General features: G+C 37.6%; 2 protein-coding genes across 20 annotated transcripts in view; one reads left to right on the top strand and one right to left on the bottom strand.

Annotated features, from left to right (window-relative positions):
* Positions 1-19,204, bottom strand: part of gogo (thrombospondin-1 like protein golden goal) — a 499,603-nt gene that overhangs the window by 135,483 nt on the left and 344,916 nt on the right. For all 18 annotated transcript variants that reach the window (XM_074124386.1, XM_074124324.1, XM_074124391.1 and 15 more), the window contains 2 exons: positions 6,082-6,127; positions 1,221-1,306 (listed from right to left, as the gene is read on the bottom strand). In XM_074124386.1, the coding sequence (XP_073980487.1) occupies positions 1,221-1,295 (75 nt within the window). In that variant the 5' untranslated portion in view covers positions 1,296-1,306; positions 6,082-6,127. The remainder of the gene's footprint in view (positions 1-1,220; positions 1,307-6,081; positions 6,128-19,204) is intronic.
* On the top strand, positions 2,601-13,980 carry LOC141452496 (uncharacterized). 2 transcript variants are annotated; one of them, XM_074124702.1, is made up of 3 exons: positions 2,647-2,734; positions 11,427-11,563; positions 12,831-13,980. In XM_074124702.1, exon 3 carries the CDS (start codon positions 12,892-12,894, stop codon positions 13,828-13,830), a length of 939 nt encoding a protein of 312 aa, XP_073980803.1. In that variant the 5' UTR covers positions 2,647-2,734; positions 11,427-11,563; positions 12,831-12,891; the 3' UTR covers positions 13,831-13,980. The 2 variants fall into 2 exon arrangements, with proteins under 2 accessions (XP_073980813.1, XP_073980803.1); XM_074124712.1 differs by lacking the exon at positions 11,427-11,563 and having other exon boundaries at positions 2,601-2,734.

Genomic DNA, 19,204 nt, shown 5'->3' on the forward strand with positions numbered 1-19,204 from the left:
GAACACAGGAGAGGAGGAAGGAAGGAAAATCGTGGAGGCAAAAGAAAAGTCTGCCAAGCTTTTCTCCAACTTCCTGTTTTTACTTTAATAAAAGTAAAAAACATTAATGAAAAACTGAACTTTATTATCGAATAAACAATGGTAAGGGGAAAAAAAACCAAGAGTGACTTTGGAGAGTTGGGCCTCGGGTGCTTAGAAACATTAAGCACAAAGTCATCGCTAAGCTTTACCTTGGGCTTAATTAGACAGCGAGAAGAGAACAGGCAAAGTAAAATTAAAGCACTCTTTGGTGTGCAGAAGAGGGGCCGGGTACTTTTCATGGAATTACCAGCTGTAGTTATGATATTCCGCACTGGATCAAGCTCTACTTAATTAGCAGCTAGCGAGCTTAATATAAATATTTTAAAATAAGGGTGTGTGAAACTTGAACGCCTTATCTACGTGGTGGAGATGGTAGTTGAAAAGAAAAATCTATTACTTTACTTCATCTTTCCATGAATGTTACGGAAATATCTGCATTACTCATAACTATAAATGACCGGATTACAAAACCTCTAAATATTATGCTTGCATCTTGAAATGTTGGCTAATGATTATTACTATTTATTAGAAAAGCTGTATTTATGCTCAAAAAAATGAAAATACTACTGAAAGCAATGATTTCATTTTGGGAAAATATTTAAGGAAGGTTTTATTAGCCTTGGGGACTAAATAGAAGCTTGCAACTGGGTGTAAATTATAATCTACTTGATTTCAAACATCAAATTCTGCTAAGACAAAAATCTTCAACCACAATCACAAAATTAGAAGCTAGATATTTAGGAATAAAAATTTCAAGCAAAATCACAAACCTAAAAAATAGACTTATAAACACGTCCAAAAACAAGAACAAAACCAATATTAAGCAAAAAAAAATCCTGCGAATGAAAATTAATCAAACGAATCAATGAATCAAACGAGTTAATTAATGGAACAAACTAATTAATCAATAAGTTAATTAACTGAACGAATTAATTAATGGAACGAGTTAATTAAGCGAACGAATTAATGAATAGAACGAGTTAATTAAGCGAACGAATCAATAAATCGAACGAGTTAGTCAATTCAAATTAATTAATCTAACGTGTTAATTAATCATCAATTTCCTCCATTTTAGTTTCTTTTAATGGACAAATGTACATATACATATATAAAATTAATAAAACAAAAATCTTACTGACCAGTAATCGATAATATAACATAAGTGGAGATGATGGCAGAAGATGTGAAGGAGGGGACATCCATGGCCTCATCATAACTCGGCCTCCTGTTAAAACAGCAAACATCATCAACATCACCTTCTGGTTCTGTACAGTAAATTGTAGAAAATTAATTTAAAATATCATTAAAAGTAAAAAAATCTAATCGACAATCTTAAAATGTTAAAGGATAATGGCTGACCTTTCAGCATACTGACTTGATTTGAGTGCGTGTGGGGGGATTCTATCCTCTCAGGGATCTCATACTTCCTATAGGATTTAGCCTGGAGCATACTTTGTTCAAGCTCTCGTCTTCCAATCTTCTAAATTGGTTCATTTATGAATTGTTCCAACTTTTTTTTTAAGACTCCATCAATCTCACAATAGGCTGTAATCCAAGTGGATCCTACTTTGGTCCACACTTTGGACCCATATTGTGTTATTTTTAACCATTTAAGCTAATAGTTAAGTTTAATTAATTAATTTAATCTCTTTAGACTTATCTCCAATTTGTAACAACCACTTTTTCGAACTCAGTAACCTCAAAATAGTCACTTCCGCTGAAAAGTCAAAATATATATAATCTAAATCAACATGTGAGGTAAACTAGAGAAAATAAAAAGTACTGTAACAATATAAGTAAACAAAGAGAAGGAAAATGTTGTTCTAAGTAATGTTGGCAGCACTTTCTCGCGGCAGAAGTGGGCCGGAAATGCTGTTCATACAGGGCTTCCTGTTTAGTCATTCACCCAAATATTAAAATAACAAGATATAGAATTTTAAAAAAGAAAAATTCTCTTGAGGTGCACTAGTCCTATTTTCTTGCCCTACTGGGAAACTCTTGAACAAGGCCACTTTTCTCCTTCCTCTCGTGTACAAGATCTTCCGGTCCGCCAGGCTACACTTTTTTTACTCCTTCTGGAATTAGCATAATTTTTCCACACTGATGCTCAATAATTCCGGGACAAACATTCACCAGCCTTTACTGAATGGTTCCCCCCTCCACGCCGTGCATCTTATCTTCCATTTTTTACATATAGTTAGTATGTAGTAAACAGTGCTACCAACTCACTTTTATAAATGTAAAAAAAAAAAACTAACGAAATATGCAAATTCAAACGGCCACAGTAACTTAGGGCGATTGTATTTTTTTTTTATTTTGTACCTTGCTCATAAGCGCTGTTCGATCCCCGAAAGAAGTTTAAATCTAAAGATGTTTGCGCCTTCTGGCCAGGAAGTCGACCACATCCAAACAGCTGGCAAACTGCAAAATGGAAGGCCAGATGCCCAACCCAAGCTATGTGTCAGCCATTAGTCACCCTGTCCGAGTCATGGCGTAGCCCCACCCACGTCGGCGTATCTCTCCCAGCGATGAGTCCAATATAAGTATTTAATGACCACTGTCTTCCTATCAGTTAGTCTAATCTGTCAGCCAGTGTTGATTTGGTCCAAGAGCAGGCCACGCCTACTTGTGTTCTCCATAAAGAAACAAAATTGTAAGTCCTATTAATTACGGTTTTTATGGTCTAGACCATATGGTCTATTAATGTGTGTTTTTATACTATTGCTTTTATGGAAAATATAGAATATTTCATAGTTTAATCTTTTGGTATTCTGAGTGTTGGCGGCGCCCCACCTCTTTAGATTTCCCGCTTTAAATATTAATATTATTAGTCTAATTAGGGAAGAGATTAGCTATGCGGTCCCGGGTTCGAATCCAGCTGCTGGCCATTAGATTTTCTCTTTCTAGGAGCTTCTTACAGACAACACACTCCGGGCGCCAATAACCTTAGATGTTGACACGCCTTTAATAATTAAAATAACAATTAGTCTAATTCTTGATTTTCAGTTCAGCTCTCCCCAATTTATGTTCTTTTAATATTTTATTTTATCACTGCTCTCTACCCACGAAATAGCTATTTCAGAAAATGGAGTCACAAGGCAGGGCGTACATGTTCATTAGTGCCATTTTCGAAAAATAGTTAAAAAAAAAAACTATATTTAATTATCCTAGATTATATTATAGTTCAAAACGTAATTTTAGTCTGTAAAAATTGTAAATCTCAACATGGCAGCCATCACAATTTGATAGGAGGGGCATGGGCGTGGTCACTATGAAAGTTCCGCCTTCTGATTGGCCCATCCATTCTCCCATATTTGATACCGTCACCTCTGCGTCTGATTGTTTGATTATATAATCCTAATTATTTTCTATAAAAATATAGGTTAGAATTTGTTCACTAATTTTTCCTCCGTAGGTATTTGATAAATTATCAGATTATGCAATAAAAAATTGGGAGAAAAATAACCACTCAATGGTCACCATTTTTATCGGATTATCTTTCTTTCACTCAAGTGAAAAAGAAAATTGGGTAGATTTTGAAGATAAAAAGGAAAAACCAAAATCTGTTGTGGAAAAGTAAGTCCACATTTTCTGAGTTAATATGGCGGATTGCCATTAAATGAAAACTGGTTTCCCCGAACAGGATTGCATAAACATGTAGTTCAATGCTAATATCCTATCTGATCAATAATAGATTCGATTCGGAAAGTAACATCATGGCGGAAACACAACTATCCTATCTGAGGCCTTGAGCTGATCAGCTAGGCACTGCGTATAGCTACTTTTTATTGGTTAGAAAAAAACTATGCCCTCCCGCTTCGCAACACCTAATTGGTTGTCCAAAGTTAAGCCTCGCCTGAAAAAACAAATGGCGATTTACTTTGCTTACGAGGGTCGTTTGAAAAGTCCGTGCAAAAATAAAAACTACTTAATTTTTTGGGGTAAACCTTTTGTATTTTTCAACATAGTCTCCTTTTAGGCTTATACACTTCGTCCAACGCTGCTCTAGTTTGTTAATCCCTTCCGAATAATAGGATTTGTCCAAGTCTGAAAAATAGCCATTCGTTTCTGCAATCACCTCCTCGTTTGAATAAAATCTTTTTCCCGCCAGCCATTTCTTCATATTGGGGAACAAATAGTAGTCCGAGGGAGCCAAGTCTGGAGAATAGGGGGGATGTGAAACGAGTTGGAACCCTATTTCCATTAATTTTGCGACCACAACTGCTGAGGTGTGAGCTGGTGCGTTGTCGTGATGGAAAAGGACTTTGTTGTGGGCCAATCGTGGGCGTTTTTCTTGCAGCTCGGTTTTCAAACGGTCCAATAACGATGAATAATATGCACCTGTAATAGTTTTACCCTTTTCCAGATAGTCGATGAGGATTATTCCTTGCGAATTCCAAAAGACAGTCGCCATAATCTTTCCGGCCGAAGGAACGGTCTTCGCCTTTTTTGGCGCAGATTCCCCCTTGGTAACCCATTGTTTAGATTGTTGTTTGGTCTCAGGAGTGTAGTGATGTATCCGTGTTTCATCCACAGTGACGAAACGACGCTTAAAGTCCTGCGGATTCTTCTGGAACAGCTGCAAACCGTCCTTGTAACACTTCACACGATTTCGTTTTTGGTCAAGCGTGAGCAATCGCGGCACCCATCTTGCGGATAGATTTGTCATGTCTAAATGTTGATGCAAAATATTTTGTACCCGTCCATTCGAGATGCCCACAGCACTAGCAATCTCACGCACCTTCACTCTTCTGTCATCCATCACCATATCATGGATTTTATCAATGATTTCTGGAGTAGTAACCTCAACAGGTGCCCATATGGCCACTCCGAAAATTTTGAAACCACTTATAAACTGTTCTAATCGAAGGTGCAGAGTCACCATAATGTTTATCAAGCTTCTCTTTAGTCACCTGAGGCGTTTTGCCTTTCATAAAGTAGTGTTTAATCAACACACGAAATTCTTTTTCGCCCATATTTTGAAAATCACTCGACTTTCTCGATTCAAACGAATGCCAAACACAAAGAAATAGACCGATCTGGCTGAAACTTGGTGTGTGTTCTTCCAAGAGATGCTACTAACTAAACATAACCTCGATACGCGCCAGTGGTGCTATCTCTCTGACTTTGCACGGACTTTTCAAACGACCCTCGTACTTGTTTAAAACACGCCCCCTAGTAAAATATTGTTTTTAGTCAAGGTACCATAGACCGACCAATTCCTGAAAACTACTTTTTCGAATCAAGTTCCTATTTAGATGTAAATCACCCATAAAGACGCAAAAACACACACCTTCTTCCCTAGAGCTTGTAATATCTCACCCCATAGAACTGCTGATGATCATGGATTCCACTTTTTATTGGAGGGAATACTTATGTCCTGAGGAAGGAATGGCGAAGTTGTTTCCCCGTGAAATCATTCGAATGATTGGTTAAATCGATTGGAAAATAGGTGAATCACAAACACTAAGCAGTGTTTCTCTTATTTTTTTTTTAAGGGACTTGGGATGCTACCATAAATCTGGGATAACTTATAACTGCGCATTTCACTTACAACAACGCACTTACAGACCAATTGCTTTCTGGTGGTTGCAATTGACGTCACCAATTGAACAAATTTAGCTACTATTTGATCATTGATCCGTGTCAAGGGGGGAAGTTGGTGAAGAGATTATTTGAAGCTGGGCCGGAAGTGTAAAGGCACAAAGCAATGCCAACCAATTTGGTGGTTGAGTATGCTAGATCCAAGATAGAAGTAAGTATTTCTTCCCTAAAGTACATTTTCGAAAAGGCATATTTTGAATATTATTTACCCAACTTAAAATTTACCCTCCATTTAAATTAATTTAAATTTAATTAACAGTGAATCACAAACAGTCCAAATTGAACATAAATATAGTTAACATTACGTCAGCAGAAATGTTATTAGTAACTATAGCCACTAAGAAAACATAGGCACACTAAAAACAAAAACTAGCAAATACTAAAGAGCAAACTAACCTGTTCCACTGAGGCTCTATTCCATACCATCACGATCCGCAGCCACCTGAAAATTTAAAAATGGAATTTTTATTAAATGCCTGTAATTATTATTAAAATATTTTTAATTTAATATACAAAATTGTATTCGACTTGTAGAAACTACATATTACGAGCACTAGTAATAAGTAGTCCCTCCAATAAAAATGGACTCCATTATCGTCAGCAGAGGTGAGATATTACGAGCTCTAGGGAAGGAGGTGTGCATTTCCGTCCTTGTGGGCGATTTACATCTAAACAGGAAGTTGATGCGAAAAAGTAGTTTTCCGTAGTAGTCCGTCTATGGTACCACTTGACTAAAAATGATATTTTACCGGCGGGCATGTTTTAAACAAGTTGGCAAAGTAAATCGCCATTTTTTTTTTTTAAGGCGGGGCTTAACTAAAGTACAACCAATTAGGTGTTGTGGAGCGGGAGGACATAGTTTTGTTCTAACCAATAAAAAGTAGCTATACGCAGGGATTTGAAATGTTTGTACAGTTTGTACGGAGTTAGAGCCTAGCTGATCAGCTCAAGGTTTCTGATAGGATAGTTGTGTTTCCGCCATCATGTTACTTTCCGAATTGTACTTATTATTTTTTCTCTTTTTTTTTTATGATTTAAGGCGCGTCAACATCTAAGGTTATTGGCGCCCGGAGCTTTTTTCAGTGCACCGCCGGCCTCCGGACAGTGTTCTCTGGTTACAGACAACACTGTCCATCACCAGGGACAGTGAGCTGTAAGAAGCTCCTAAGAAGAGAAAATCTAAGGGTCAGCAGCTGGATTCGAACCCAGCACCTCCGCCTGGAAGTCCAGTTCGCTAACCGCATAGCTAAATTCCTTCCCTCGTACTTATTATTGATCAGATTGCTGGAAATTACTGGAAATTACTGTGATCCCATCAATAAGCCAAGACCAGGCACAAATTATTATTCTGTTTTTGTTTTCAAACACTTCAAAAATTCAAAACGAACCAAAATCAATTGCAACTCTATTCATTTGGGCAAATTGCACTGACACGAAAATTGGACAATGCAATTGACTTGGAAACGAGTCTGAAATGAACAATGGCGTTCGTCAGGGAAAACTGCATTTTGATTGTAATTTAGTAGGGAACATTGCCAAGGGAATAGCTTTATAAATTCTGGAATTAAGGGCGCCGAGAACTGGCAGATCTACAATGGTGTTACAAGTAGGGGAGGGGGTATAAACCATTGCTATAACAGTGGTTATATTCATCGTTCAACACCTAAAATGGTGCACGTTCTTTCACCATATGGAGAGCATAAATTGAAGCTATGGCGTAAACTAACAGTTAGGACTTTTCATAACAGCATTTCACCATTTATAGCCGACAAATGTTTCGCAGACTTGGAAGTTTTACTAAATAGTATGATTTTTTTTTTTTTTACGGTGCAGGTGTTGGGCTCTTATTCTACATTGTATACGTTTTCTAGTTTTAGAAAGATATCTCATGTGCCGTGTCGGTTGCAATACACTTTTATCTTGTTACAGTCCGTAGTCAAATACTGGTCTCTGTCACAAATACTGTCGTCTCGGTAGCCGAGCGGTTAGAGGCGAGACCTGCGAAGCTAATATGTATTGTGGTACTGGGTTCGATTCCCGGTCTTAGGCCTTGGATTTTATTTAATGGTTAATTAAAGAAATTTACAGTAAAGTATGTTTGCTAGGCGCCACGGTAGCCGAGCGGTTAGAGGCTAGACCCGCAAAGCTAAGATGTATTGCGGTGCTAGGCTATATTCCCAGTCTATACCTTTAATGGTTAATTTGAGAAATTTACAGTAAAGTATGTTTGCTAGTCGCCACGATAGCCGAGCGGTTAGATGCTAGACCCGCAATGCTAAGATGTATTGCGATGCTAGGCTATATTCCCAGTCTATACCTTTAATGGTTAATTTGAGAAATTTACAGTAAAGTATGTTTGCTAGTCGCCACGATAGCCGAGCGGTTAGATGCTAGACCCGCAATGCTAAGATGTATTGCGGTACTAGGCTATATTCCCGGTCTATACCTTTAATGGTTAATATGAGAAGTTTACAGTAAAGTATGTTTGCTAGTCAGTCGCCTCCGTCCACGACACCTAATTGGTAGTTGGACGTTAAGCCCCGCCTGAAAAAATAGGCGATTACTTTTTACTTTTACTTTTACTGGTCTCTGTATTGTTTAAAAAAAAAAAAGTAAGCTCCGGCCGCTGGATTCGAACCCTGATTTCCCAGCTTGGTAATCTCAGTAAAATCATTATTCAATCAACCCCTCAATTCTGCAATTTATAGCCTGAATTCATACTGGTTCCAAATCAGTTTAGATCCACTTTTTTCCGCGCCGGCTTTTTACTACTAACAATTTGAAAAGTGGATTCATGACGCAAAGAAGAATTTTCCGCTTTCGGAATTTTCACATATGGTGACGACACATTTTCCGCCATTTTCTCTCCTCTCCCACAGAAACACTGAACATTTTTCCAAGCACCTTTTTTCTCCCACCACATCGCCAGCATAACTCTATAAAAAAAAAAAACCAGCTATCTCTTCGTGACATCTGTACCAGTCACGGAAGTGGAAGTAGAAACATTGGACAAGTTGGTCATCTAGTTTCCGCTGAAAAGAAGGGTAAAGTTCCTCCAGGTTGCGTAAGTTGAGGGAAACACATTCTCTCTGAGTGAGAGAGAGAGAGTGGCCGGTCGAGGATAAACAGGAAGTAGAACACAGGAACAGACGTATCCAGAAGATGTATGATTCAGTTGGCACAGTCAAGTTGTAAAGTTGTGCTTTTTCAGAGAAGTGGTTACTAAGTAATGCGAGACCTCAATTACTAGCCTCGCTTGCAGCTGATCAAAGTAAAAAAACCCATAATACGAAAAGGTTATCTCCAGCAGGTTATATTAAAAATGCTCATCACTTTTTAACCATCAGCTGATTCCTTTCCATTCCAGCTGATTCCATCGCTTCCTTAATTAGAAGCATGATTATTTCCGCCCATAAGGGAAGTCTTGAAGTGCTACAAGGTATACAATTTTTCGCATCGTGTTTCTACCGGAAGTACTAGTTCTGAGGTTCCCTCTGTTGCCAGAAGAGTGTGGTTTTTCCGCTATTCTAGCTCGGAAATGGAATTCAGCTTATGATACCAAAATTTTAGCTACCCTTTTCCGGTTATCTAAATTTTGGGCTCCGCACCAAAAAATGTGCTCAGCTCTGCACGAATTTGGACAGTCACGTGAATGTTCACAATAGAATTTTAACGTTCTTTTCTGGTACAAAGTTTTTGTTTTTATTTATTCATTTATTTATGAGATTCAATTTAAAGGAGAGATTCCAACAGCATCATGCTGCTCCATCATAGGCTAACTTATTCTAAGCAATTTTAGGATAGATTCTAAGTATCAAGAAATGTTCTGAATTGTTATGGTGAGAATAGAAGTCCCAGTTTCTTTCGGAAGCCAGAATGTGGGTTTCCACATGAAATGGAGATTAGACCCAGACCCCGGCTCGGCTAGCCCACCACATCTCCTGTAAATCAAACGTCCAGTATAGGATAACCTTCAACGCCTCTGGTACATCCGATGAAATATGCATGAGAAGAATGTGGTTTTCCTTCGCCTGCTGGGCACACTTCAGCCGATGGTGACTATCATCGGGGGACTGTGAAGGTTGGTTGGGTTTGTACTCTGTGTGTGTATGCGATGGGTTCATTAAACAGGAAGCCACAGCCACGATGGTTGTCGACAAAGAGGAATAGCCAATCGTGCTTGTCCTCCATCAACTTGCCTTTCGTCCGCTTCATCAAAGGCTCGCGGTGTCAATCTCCATTGCTGTTCCTAATCACGTAGCATGTCCACTTAGAATATATTACCTACTACTGACTTCCAGAGAAGACGAAATATTTACAATCGGCGCCAAATTTTCCAGCTTTTCCGTATACACCGGAAATGTCCGTTTTAAGATCCATCGGTGTCCAAAAAAAAAATTGCCAGGAAAATTGATTTTAAAGAAAATAAATAGTAGAGGGGTTAGTGCTTTTCTCGAAAGTGCTGTTTCAGAGAATTGGACCATTTCTACGTGTTTCCGGCTAAATGAATTAAGTTGTTGAAATGTGGTGCTTAAAAAGAAGTCACATTTCACTTAACTGAGATTTTCTAGAAAAAGGAAACTCTGGAGATTTTCCTGAAACTTCTTTTATAAATTTCATACACAGATTTATAACTTCTATTTCAATCGCTTCTTTAGTATCATCCTAATAAGGGCTGTAGTAGGGATTTAGGGCAGTACTGGATTAATCTTTGAAACCTACAGGGCACCTAGTAGATCTAACAAAATTCACATTGAAAAAAGGTATAAAAAGGTTTGCTAAAAAAAAGGGAATATAGATAACAAGAATATTGGGAAGACAAATTATTATTATAGAGGTTTGAAATTTGAACCATTTGCAAAACCTTAAAATTTCATCTCAATAACTATTAGCACTAGAACATTGATGTTAATACCAGTTATAGAGGAAACTTTTCAGGCACCACGATAGCCGAGCGGTGCACAGTTTTCCGCCAAAAAGAGGAAATAAGGAAATTATCACAAGGGAGAAACGCCATGTCGAAGGAAGCGTTAAATGTGCTGCTTCTCGCTTGTAACCTAACCTCATGATTTTTGGAAAATCTGAAATAATTAGCAGAACAGATGACACTCAACTCAATAATAAATTTAATCAACTATGCAAATTAAGTTTTAGTGCATTGAATCTTATTCCGTAATAACTGCAGCTAAATAATTAATTTCCTGGTAAGACCTGGCCAATCCTTGTTTTATTAAACTAATAAAATATTCTCTCTCGGATATCCGAAAGCAATAAACTTTTTTACTTCCTCTTTTGGGATTTTACGGCTTTAATAAATGAAATTAATTGGCTCGTAAACTCAAAATTAAGCATCAAGTACTTAAGTTTGGGCACCTAAGTACAACTTGTACTCTTATGGTTATTAATATAAATTTATTAAATAATCAAACATTATTGGTAAAACGTTTTAATTAAAATTTAGCGAAATAAACTTGTAAAATCAAGTTGAACAAGAAAAACAGTGAAATTTTACTTAGATTTACTATAGAAAGTTTTGGTTGCCTGGGCGCCTGTTATTGCGGGTATTGCGATTGTTGAAAACACGAACTGAGAATAGAGACTGTAGGCAATGATTTTACAGCGATCTTGCACAATCAGCTGAGATTGGAAGGATGATGGTAGAGGTGGGGCATTATTTACACATTTATCTCAGCATATTTATCTCTCTTTGTCCAACTACTCAGTAGTTATTAAAATATTAGGAGGAGTATGAGTAGTGGAGTCCAACCTCTCACATCATTCCGACCGGAATCTGAGAGCGCGCGTACAGGTGTGCCAATTTTACATCTCTAGCGAAATCAACACCACCAACTTGAGCTACCTTACTTCCTCTTACAGGGTAAGTACTACCAACATTTCAAAGTTTGTCTAAATCATTTCTCTCCAAAAATATCGATATCAAAAATAAAAATAAAAATAATAAATTTTAAAACTGACCTAATGTGAATGATGAATCTGATGATTTTAACAAGTTTGTTAATATCTGGCTCGAATTTACTCAAGAAACTGCCGTAAGTGACCGAGTTCGGTACTATGCAAACGATTTCTCTTTCTAGTTAGCAGTGTTGCCACAGCACTAAATCAACGTTCACACAAATACGACGATGTAAATGCTATCAAAAATCGGTGAACAATCGACCACAATTGCGGGATCAGGTTTTGCAGCTTTAACTAAACATCGAAATAATCGATGTAAAGTAAAAAAAAGTAATCGCCTATTTTTTCAGGCGGGGCTTAACGTCCAACTACCAATTAGGTGTCGTGGATGGAGGCGGCTAGCAAACATACTTTACTATAAATTTCTTTTATTAATCATTAAATAAAATCCAAGGCCTAAGACCGGGAATCGAACCCAGTACCACAATACATATTAGCTTCGCAGGTCTCGCCTCTAACCGCTCGGCTACCGTGGCGCCTCTATAATCGATGTAGTGTATTAGATAAGTTTTAATTTTAGTTTAATATATTGGACAAACACATATTCAGCCATCGCCCCCCCAAATCGCTTCCACACCCTCCCACAATTTTCTCTGGGCCCCTCACCACCACCTATAGGCCTCCAGCGCCCACAAGTGGGCGTTATCTTCCACGTTAAGAAAGACTGGTCTACAACATTTGGTTGCCAAATTTGTTATGAGAAAAACACCACTATGCTGTTTGGGTATTTCTTATATCGGAGTTCCTTTCTAAACTACTTCCTACATGCGAATCCAAACTAAATAATTAAATAAACAATTTAAGAAATTTTCGTCACTAATAGAAATCTGACTACACCGGAAATCCCTAAATTCTTATAAAAGTAGAGCAGTAAAGGAAATGTCACTTTAGAAATTATTCTCACAAACGAACGTTTTTTTTTTTTAATGCGACCAAACTTAATGATGTGTTGGCAAATAAATTATTGTTTCTGACAAAATTTAAATATTGTTGACGCGACTAAAAGGTCAACGGATATCCTAAAAATAGCTGTATAGCTTTAGCTATCTCTGGCAATGAGTCTGTGTGGGTGTAAAACTAAAGTTTGGAGGGAATGTTCAGTTTAGTAAACATTCAGAATCTGAAAACGTCGTGCGTTTATTTTCAACAATTTTATTTTATTTTTTCAGTTTTAGAACGAGCTTGGCGGAAACCAGGAACAATATTCTCAAGGCAGAGGATCAGCTGATTATGTCTGCGGCCATATTGATAGTGATCACACTCAGCCAGCTGATGTTGACTCCGTCAGCTTCCATTTTGACTGAAATAATAAATGATGTAACACTTTTTAAGAACGAACTGAATACTTTCATGGCCAAAGATGGTAATACAACGGCAAGGTCAGCAAGTGGTGAGTTTGTCCGTCCGCCAAAAGTAGTAGATACAACAATAATTAAAACTAAACTCCACGAATTACAAAATAATGTCACCAAATTGGCTGAGGCTATTTCTAATAAAAATCAAAATGAAGACGACATCAAAAATACGATTTTCTCATTGGAAAAACAAATAGAAGATCTAATCAAACAAAATGACGACAAAGATCGAGAAATTGCGCAAACTTTAGAGATATTTGAAAATATTATATCAGATTTATTGGCTAAATATAACAATCGTGAACAATATGAAGAATTTTTGGAAGCCATTAAACATAAATATTATCAATTAGCAGCGGACAAATTTGCAACTATGAAAAATGAGACTAGAGCCATAAAGTTCGTAGGAAGATCTTATGAACAACTAGACGATTTACCCTCCATGTTGGAGTTTGCTGACAAAGTGGATGATTTGAAAAGACAATTGTTAATTTACAAAACTATTATCAAATCAAATACTTTTGGAAATTGCTATGATTGTAATATATTAATAACTTGCCGAAAATTGATGGATTTTCGCCGAAATAACGCGTTTAATGCTGAATTATCAGAAATATTTTCGGAAACATATTATAAACTTATTCTCCCCGACTGTTGGGCGCTTCGTCAACGCTTCAAAACGATGAAAAAATATGAGGAAAAGTTAGTCGGGAAGATAGTATGCTCAACAGAACGTTATCTTGGGCCCTTAGCTAAGTCAGCAATACAGGATTATTGCTATCCCATCGATTCTATTTGTAGCATTTTGCTGTAGATCATTATACCGAATCGCCATACAAATGCTAATACCTGATTATGCTTGAAAAATGATGGCTTTTGAAATGAAAATACTCGTAATGTATCTTAAATACGCATATTCTATTTAATTGTGAAATGAAATAAATAATATATAATTCTTATTACATTTCTGTTCATTTCTTCACCTCAGTTTTAAAATGAAGCGGAAACACTTAAAAACCACCACAAGAGACCCAAGAGGACTTAGTGCAGAAAATTTCACAACCGAAAGTAACATTTCCGGAAGTGGTTTTGAAGGTTTTTTACAAAACGGAGCAAATATTTTAATTAAAAAGTAACTTAATACAAAAATATATAATTAAAAAAAGTTAAGTAATGCCTATATTGTCAGGCTGGTTTTAATCTAACTTCCAAATTTTCGTATCCTGGACGGAGGCGACTAGCAAACATACTTTACTATAAATTTCTCATATTAACCATTAAAGGTACAGGCTGGGAATATAGCCTAGTACCGCAATACATCTTACCTTAGCGGTCCTCGCCTCTAACCGCTCGGCTACCGTGGCGTCTATTAGGCATCAAAGGCCTTTTCTAGCAGAAACTTTTTGCAAATTTTGAGTATAGCAGTGCTCTCCCAAAAACCTATTGAGTGAAGATCTTTTCATTTATTTTTGGAGTAAAAAAACGAGTATTGAGATTGTTGTAAACACGAACTGAAAATAGAGACTAATAATTATTTCAAAGTCAATGATTTTGCAGCGATCTTGCACAATCAGCAACCAATAGGGTGCGGGAGTGGTGGGGTATTAATTACACATTTATCTCAGATATTTATCTCAATGGCTAATGACAAAAGTTAGATTAGTGTGGTCCATACTCTCCATCACTCTCACTTCAACCAACATTACCAACATAGCAATGTTTTCCTAATTCATTTCTTTCCAGAAATATCCACATCCGGTGGTATCCCCTGAATCCAGAAAGTGGTTGTAAGTCTATCTGTCTGTGTTTGAACAAAATACATTGACAAACGAATAAACGCAGGAAGCAGAAACCTTGTATTAAAATAAAGTATGTTTGCTAGTCGCCTCCGTCCACGACATCTAATTTGGTAGTTGGACGTTAAACCCGCCTGAAAAATAGGCAATTACTTTACTTTTTTACAAATTATTCTATATATCCCTGCTCTAAGGGGACATTTCATTGTAGCACAAACCGCATAATGTTGAGTACTTAGTAGTTAAGTTTTGAAAAGTCCTAAAGTATGAATGAAGTACTCAGGAAATAAGACAATTTGTGGTGACAAGACGAAGACGCAGAGGTCATCCAAAGCATGTGTTTCTGATCAAAACTCAACGTGGAAACGATCGCCTTAACTGGAGTAAGTAAAGTGGCCCAGAGTCTAGGCAGAACAACTAGAAGTAGAATGGACTTGGAAATCAAAGCGCCACACACTCGGGACCCTCCGAGTTGTCCCTGCGAGACAAACTATCTCCTCCAGCTCTTTCAATTCTTTTGCTTCCAGCGGCCCCTCTAACTAGCCACCCGCTCACGAGTACTGCGTGTTTCTACAACCAGAGAGCAGCTAGTGTAGGGGGGGGGGAAGTCAAGCCTCTTCTACTGCACTGTAGACTGCACTGCTCACTCACTGCTCTTATAACCTCTCCAGCATAACAATGAACTAACCTTCCTACAAACAAGTTTATTCTTGTTAATTTAATTAAAACAAATACTTCATCCGTTAATTGTTTTGTTACTTTAATAATTCTTTTTTATCTTTCCTACTCGAGTAGTTTGTAAATCTAGACACATGTTAATTTTGTTCATAACTTTCTTCTGTCTGTACAGAATATACAAACATCCTAGGTTTCTATGTATTATATCCTGGTACCATAAACCTTCTCCCAAAATTCTCTCCCCTCCACAAAATGTTGCAGAACTCGTTGTGTGCAACACAGCAAACTAAGTGTACGGAAAATGTATACAGCTGTTTTTAAATCTTTTATTGTATTTTCCACTGCAACAATTGTTGCAACAAAGTAAATGTGGTAACTGATTAAAATAATATAAGGATATACAAGTGGAGAAGACACCCAGCAGTGACACTTCATTATCTTGGGGACATATGTATGCACTTATGACAGTAGATCGCGAGGTCATCTCTTCAATCTTCTTGGAGGATCACCTGGTATTGGCAGAAGAAGAAGTTAGGATGAGCTGCTGGTAGAGGAATGAAATTTTGAGAAAACGAGTGTTTGCAAGATCCTGTAATGAAAGGGATTTGGAGGTTATTTGAGGATGGTGAGGTTAGAAACATAGAACAGAGCGTTAAGTAGCTTTCGAAGTATTTTTTTGGACTGTAATGTCTGGAGGCGTAGAAAGTTGGAACGCTTTGTCGATCCCCATACTCTGTTTTAAAAAAATAGAAGACGACTCCCGAGGTGTGGCAACGTAGTACTAAATTTATACGTTCTACTCATTTCCGTTCTTTAAGCTGCAGTGGATGAATATTTCCTGTTAGGTCTCCGCGTGTTACCTACTCAGCCTCGCAATTCCATTGGTTGCAAGCAGACCACTTTCTTCCGGGTCCCATAATGCAGGGAAGATGCTTATTTTCAAAAAGTCCTCCCCAGAAAACTAGGAATATTTTCACAACCTACCAAAAAACCTTTTATAAGAACTTTTTTTATCCAAGCCGTGGTACTATTCCAGGGAAAATGGCACCCTTCCTCCCAACTTGGAAGAATATCCCAGGGATTAGGAATCATGGCCGGGAGTGATTTTTCACATGGTTTTCCCGTCATTGGCCAAAGTTTTCCATTTGAACTTGGGAAAGTGTGCCCAATTTTTTTTTTACGATTTTAACTTCCTTCAGAGAACAATGGTATATTGAGGAAATAGTGACGTCTCTACAGAATCATTTTTATTTTATTGGCTGACAATATTTTGAAACTATCTTCACAGTAAAAGTACCATGTTTCCAGAAAGTTTGATTAAACAAAGAGGAAGTCATGTGAGTGTAGATATTAGTTTTATTTCCTCTCTAAACAGGAAGTAGACAGATCGCTGTTCACTGACTATCGCTGTCAAGGTAGACCAACTGCAATATTCAATAATACTGTTGATGATATACGAACCGCAGAATTCCAGAACAACTGTCTGAAGCCAATTTTAATATACAGAGCCATCATAGCTGCATGCTTGGAGTTCTCCACATTCCAGTGGTCCACTCCCTGGAGTGGACGGCCTTCTAACCGTGAATACACTCAATAAATTTATTTTCATTTTCTTCCATCACTGACGCCAAGCAGGGAGTAATGCTTTTGGGATCACAATTCCCACATTGATTGCGCTTTCTCTTCTCAGAAATGCTTCTTTTTGTGGTCCTCTGAGGCGGAATTAGTTGGACTGGACACTCACATGACTTCCTCTTACTGCAAATTCTCTGATCCCGTGGTCTTCCCAAGTTAAGTGCTTAGGCCTAACTTTGGACTACAAATTGACTTTCACCACGCACGTTCAGGGCAAAGTAAACGCAGGCAAACTAGACTAGTAAGACTATTATTTCCTCTTCTCTCACGTGACTCCAAAATGATGTTGTGACCAACATACTACCCTCCAGGCCTGCTCTGCCTGGAGCCTGGACTTGTAGTAGCAACATCAACGCAGGACAACGCAAAACAAATTTCTGAGACTCGCAACAGACTCTCTCCACGACGCACTAGAATTGACTCACTCCACGAGAGTACGTCCATTACACCCGTACACTCCTTTATCCAAAAATCGTCTGCTCAAACTCCTTTCCATCCTAGATTGTCCACCCTAATCAACCCTGCCACGACCTAGCCTCCTACAGATCTTCCTATCCACCTACAAACACAAAAGATTAAACCAGATACTGCTCTAACTCTCCTCACTAGCTGCGAGTTTTTCCTCTCCTTTTTTTTTCCTTGCATTCCTATCCTGCTCATCTTAACCTTTCTAATCAGCACTGTTTTGAAGGTAACAATGTTTTGTACATTACACTTCATTTATTTATTTTTTTTAAAAATATTTTTATTGTAATCAATATTTGTTCTAATCTATTCATTCATGATTGGTTTGGTATGGATGGATATGAATTGTACAATATGATTGGCTTGTGGAGATTTTAGAGGCGATTTCATTCAGTGATTCAGTGAAGGGAACCTTAAGATCACGATGTAGATGCGATCGCAGATAGGGGTAGCGTTCTACCATTTGGTGAAGGATTTTGGACGACTTGAATGTTCACAACAGGTTTTATTCAATCGAAACAGCGGAAGTTATCTTAAAGCGGAAAAAAAAACAAGTTTGCTGGTTGTGTTGTTTGTTGGCTATTTCCTGTCTATCGTCGCCAATATCTTTTGGCTTCTTTCCTTTTTCTAGTCATCCAGTCTCAAAGGCCATCCTATATTTTTCAACTCCTTAAGTTTAAATCCTCGATACATTCCCGTAATACCAGATCTCTATATTCCTTCTCACCGTACCTCATCCTTTGACAAGTCCTTCCTAATACGTGCTATCTCTCTCTGGAACTCCTTGCCATCATCTGTCCGCCATGCTCCTACCCTATCTATCTTTAAATCCCGTCTATTCAGTAATCTACTTTCTATTCAGCTTCCTCCGAAATTCAAATTGTTATAATTTATTTCCTTAATTTCTGCTGTTATTTTTATTTTCACTTTTTGTAAATACTTATTTATTTATTTATTTTCTGTTTAATCACAGGCCAAACTATTAAGGCCTCTATTTGTTCCTGTATTTATTCTTAGGGGACAATTGTCCCAGAATAATAATTTTCTTTTCTATTCTATTCTATTCTAAATACAGCATCCTAACTATTTATCCAACTCTCTGTGTTGTAGAATACACTGACTGCTCTTGTAATCTATATTCCACTTTATAGTGTTTAGAGAATTTAATTGAAATTCATGGTGCATTGATTCCAAGCCGATGGCTGAAGCAATAAGTTTGTGTATGTGGGTGTATCAGCTCGCTTCCGTTCGCAATCTCTGCTGCCAGGAAAGCCCCTCGCAAACTTCCTGTATTATGTCGACTAGCGTGCCGCGCTAGATACTAAGAATCATTAGAAACAAAGGCAGATAGAGACTTCAATCAAGGCAGATAAAAAGGAGGAAAGAAGTCCATTGTATGACGCATTTAAGAGTGGTTACGTAGCAACTTCCTCTATACTGCCTATTAGTATTGTGTGACCAGATTTAATTTTGGATGCTGATTTTGTTCGCCGTAATTACATTATTTGAAGTACTTTGATGTACATTAAGTTTTATAGACTGGTTTCAGCATGTACGTTCAGGGTATTTGTTCTGTTTTTGTTAAACTGGTAAGCTGCAGCTGTGACGGACTTC

This window comes from Rhodnius prolixus, unplaced genomic scaffold (assembly GCF_049639745.1).
Source record: "Rhodnius prolixus isolate KJV_2025 unplaced genomic scaffold, Rpr scaffold_1, whole genome shotgun sequence".
NCBI lineage: Eukaryota > Metazoa > Arthropoda > Insecta > Hemiptera > Reduviidae > Rhodnius > Rhodnius prolixus.

Excerpts from the sequence above, each read along its gene's own strand:
- LOC141452496 (XM_074124712.1), top strand. The coding sequence starts at position 12,892 with ATGTCTGCGGCCATATTGATAGTGATCACACTCAGCCAGCTGATGTTG.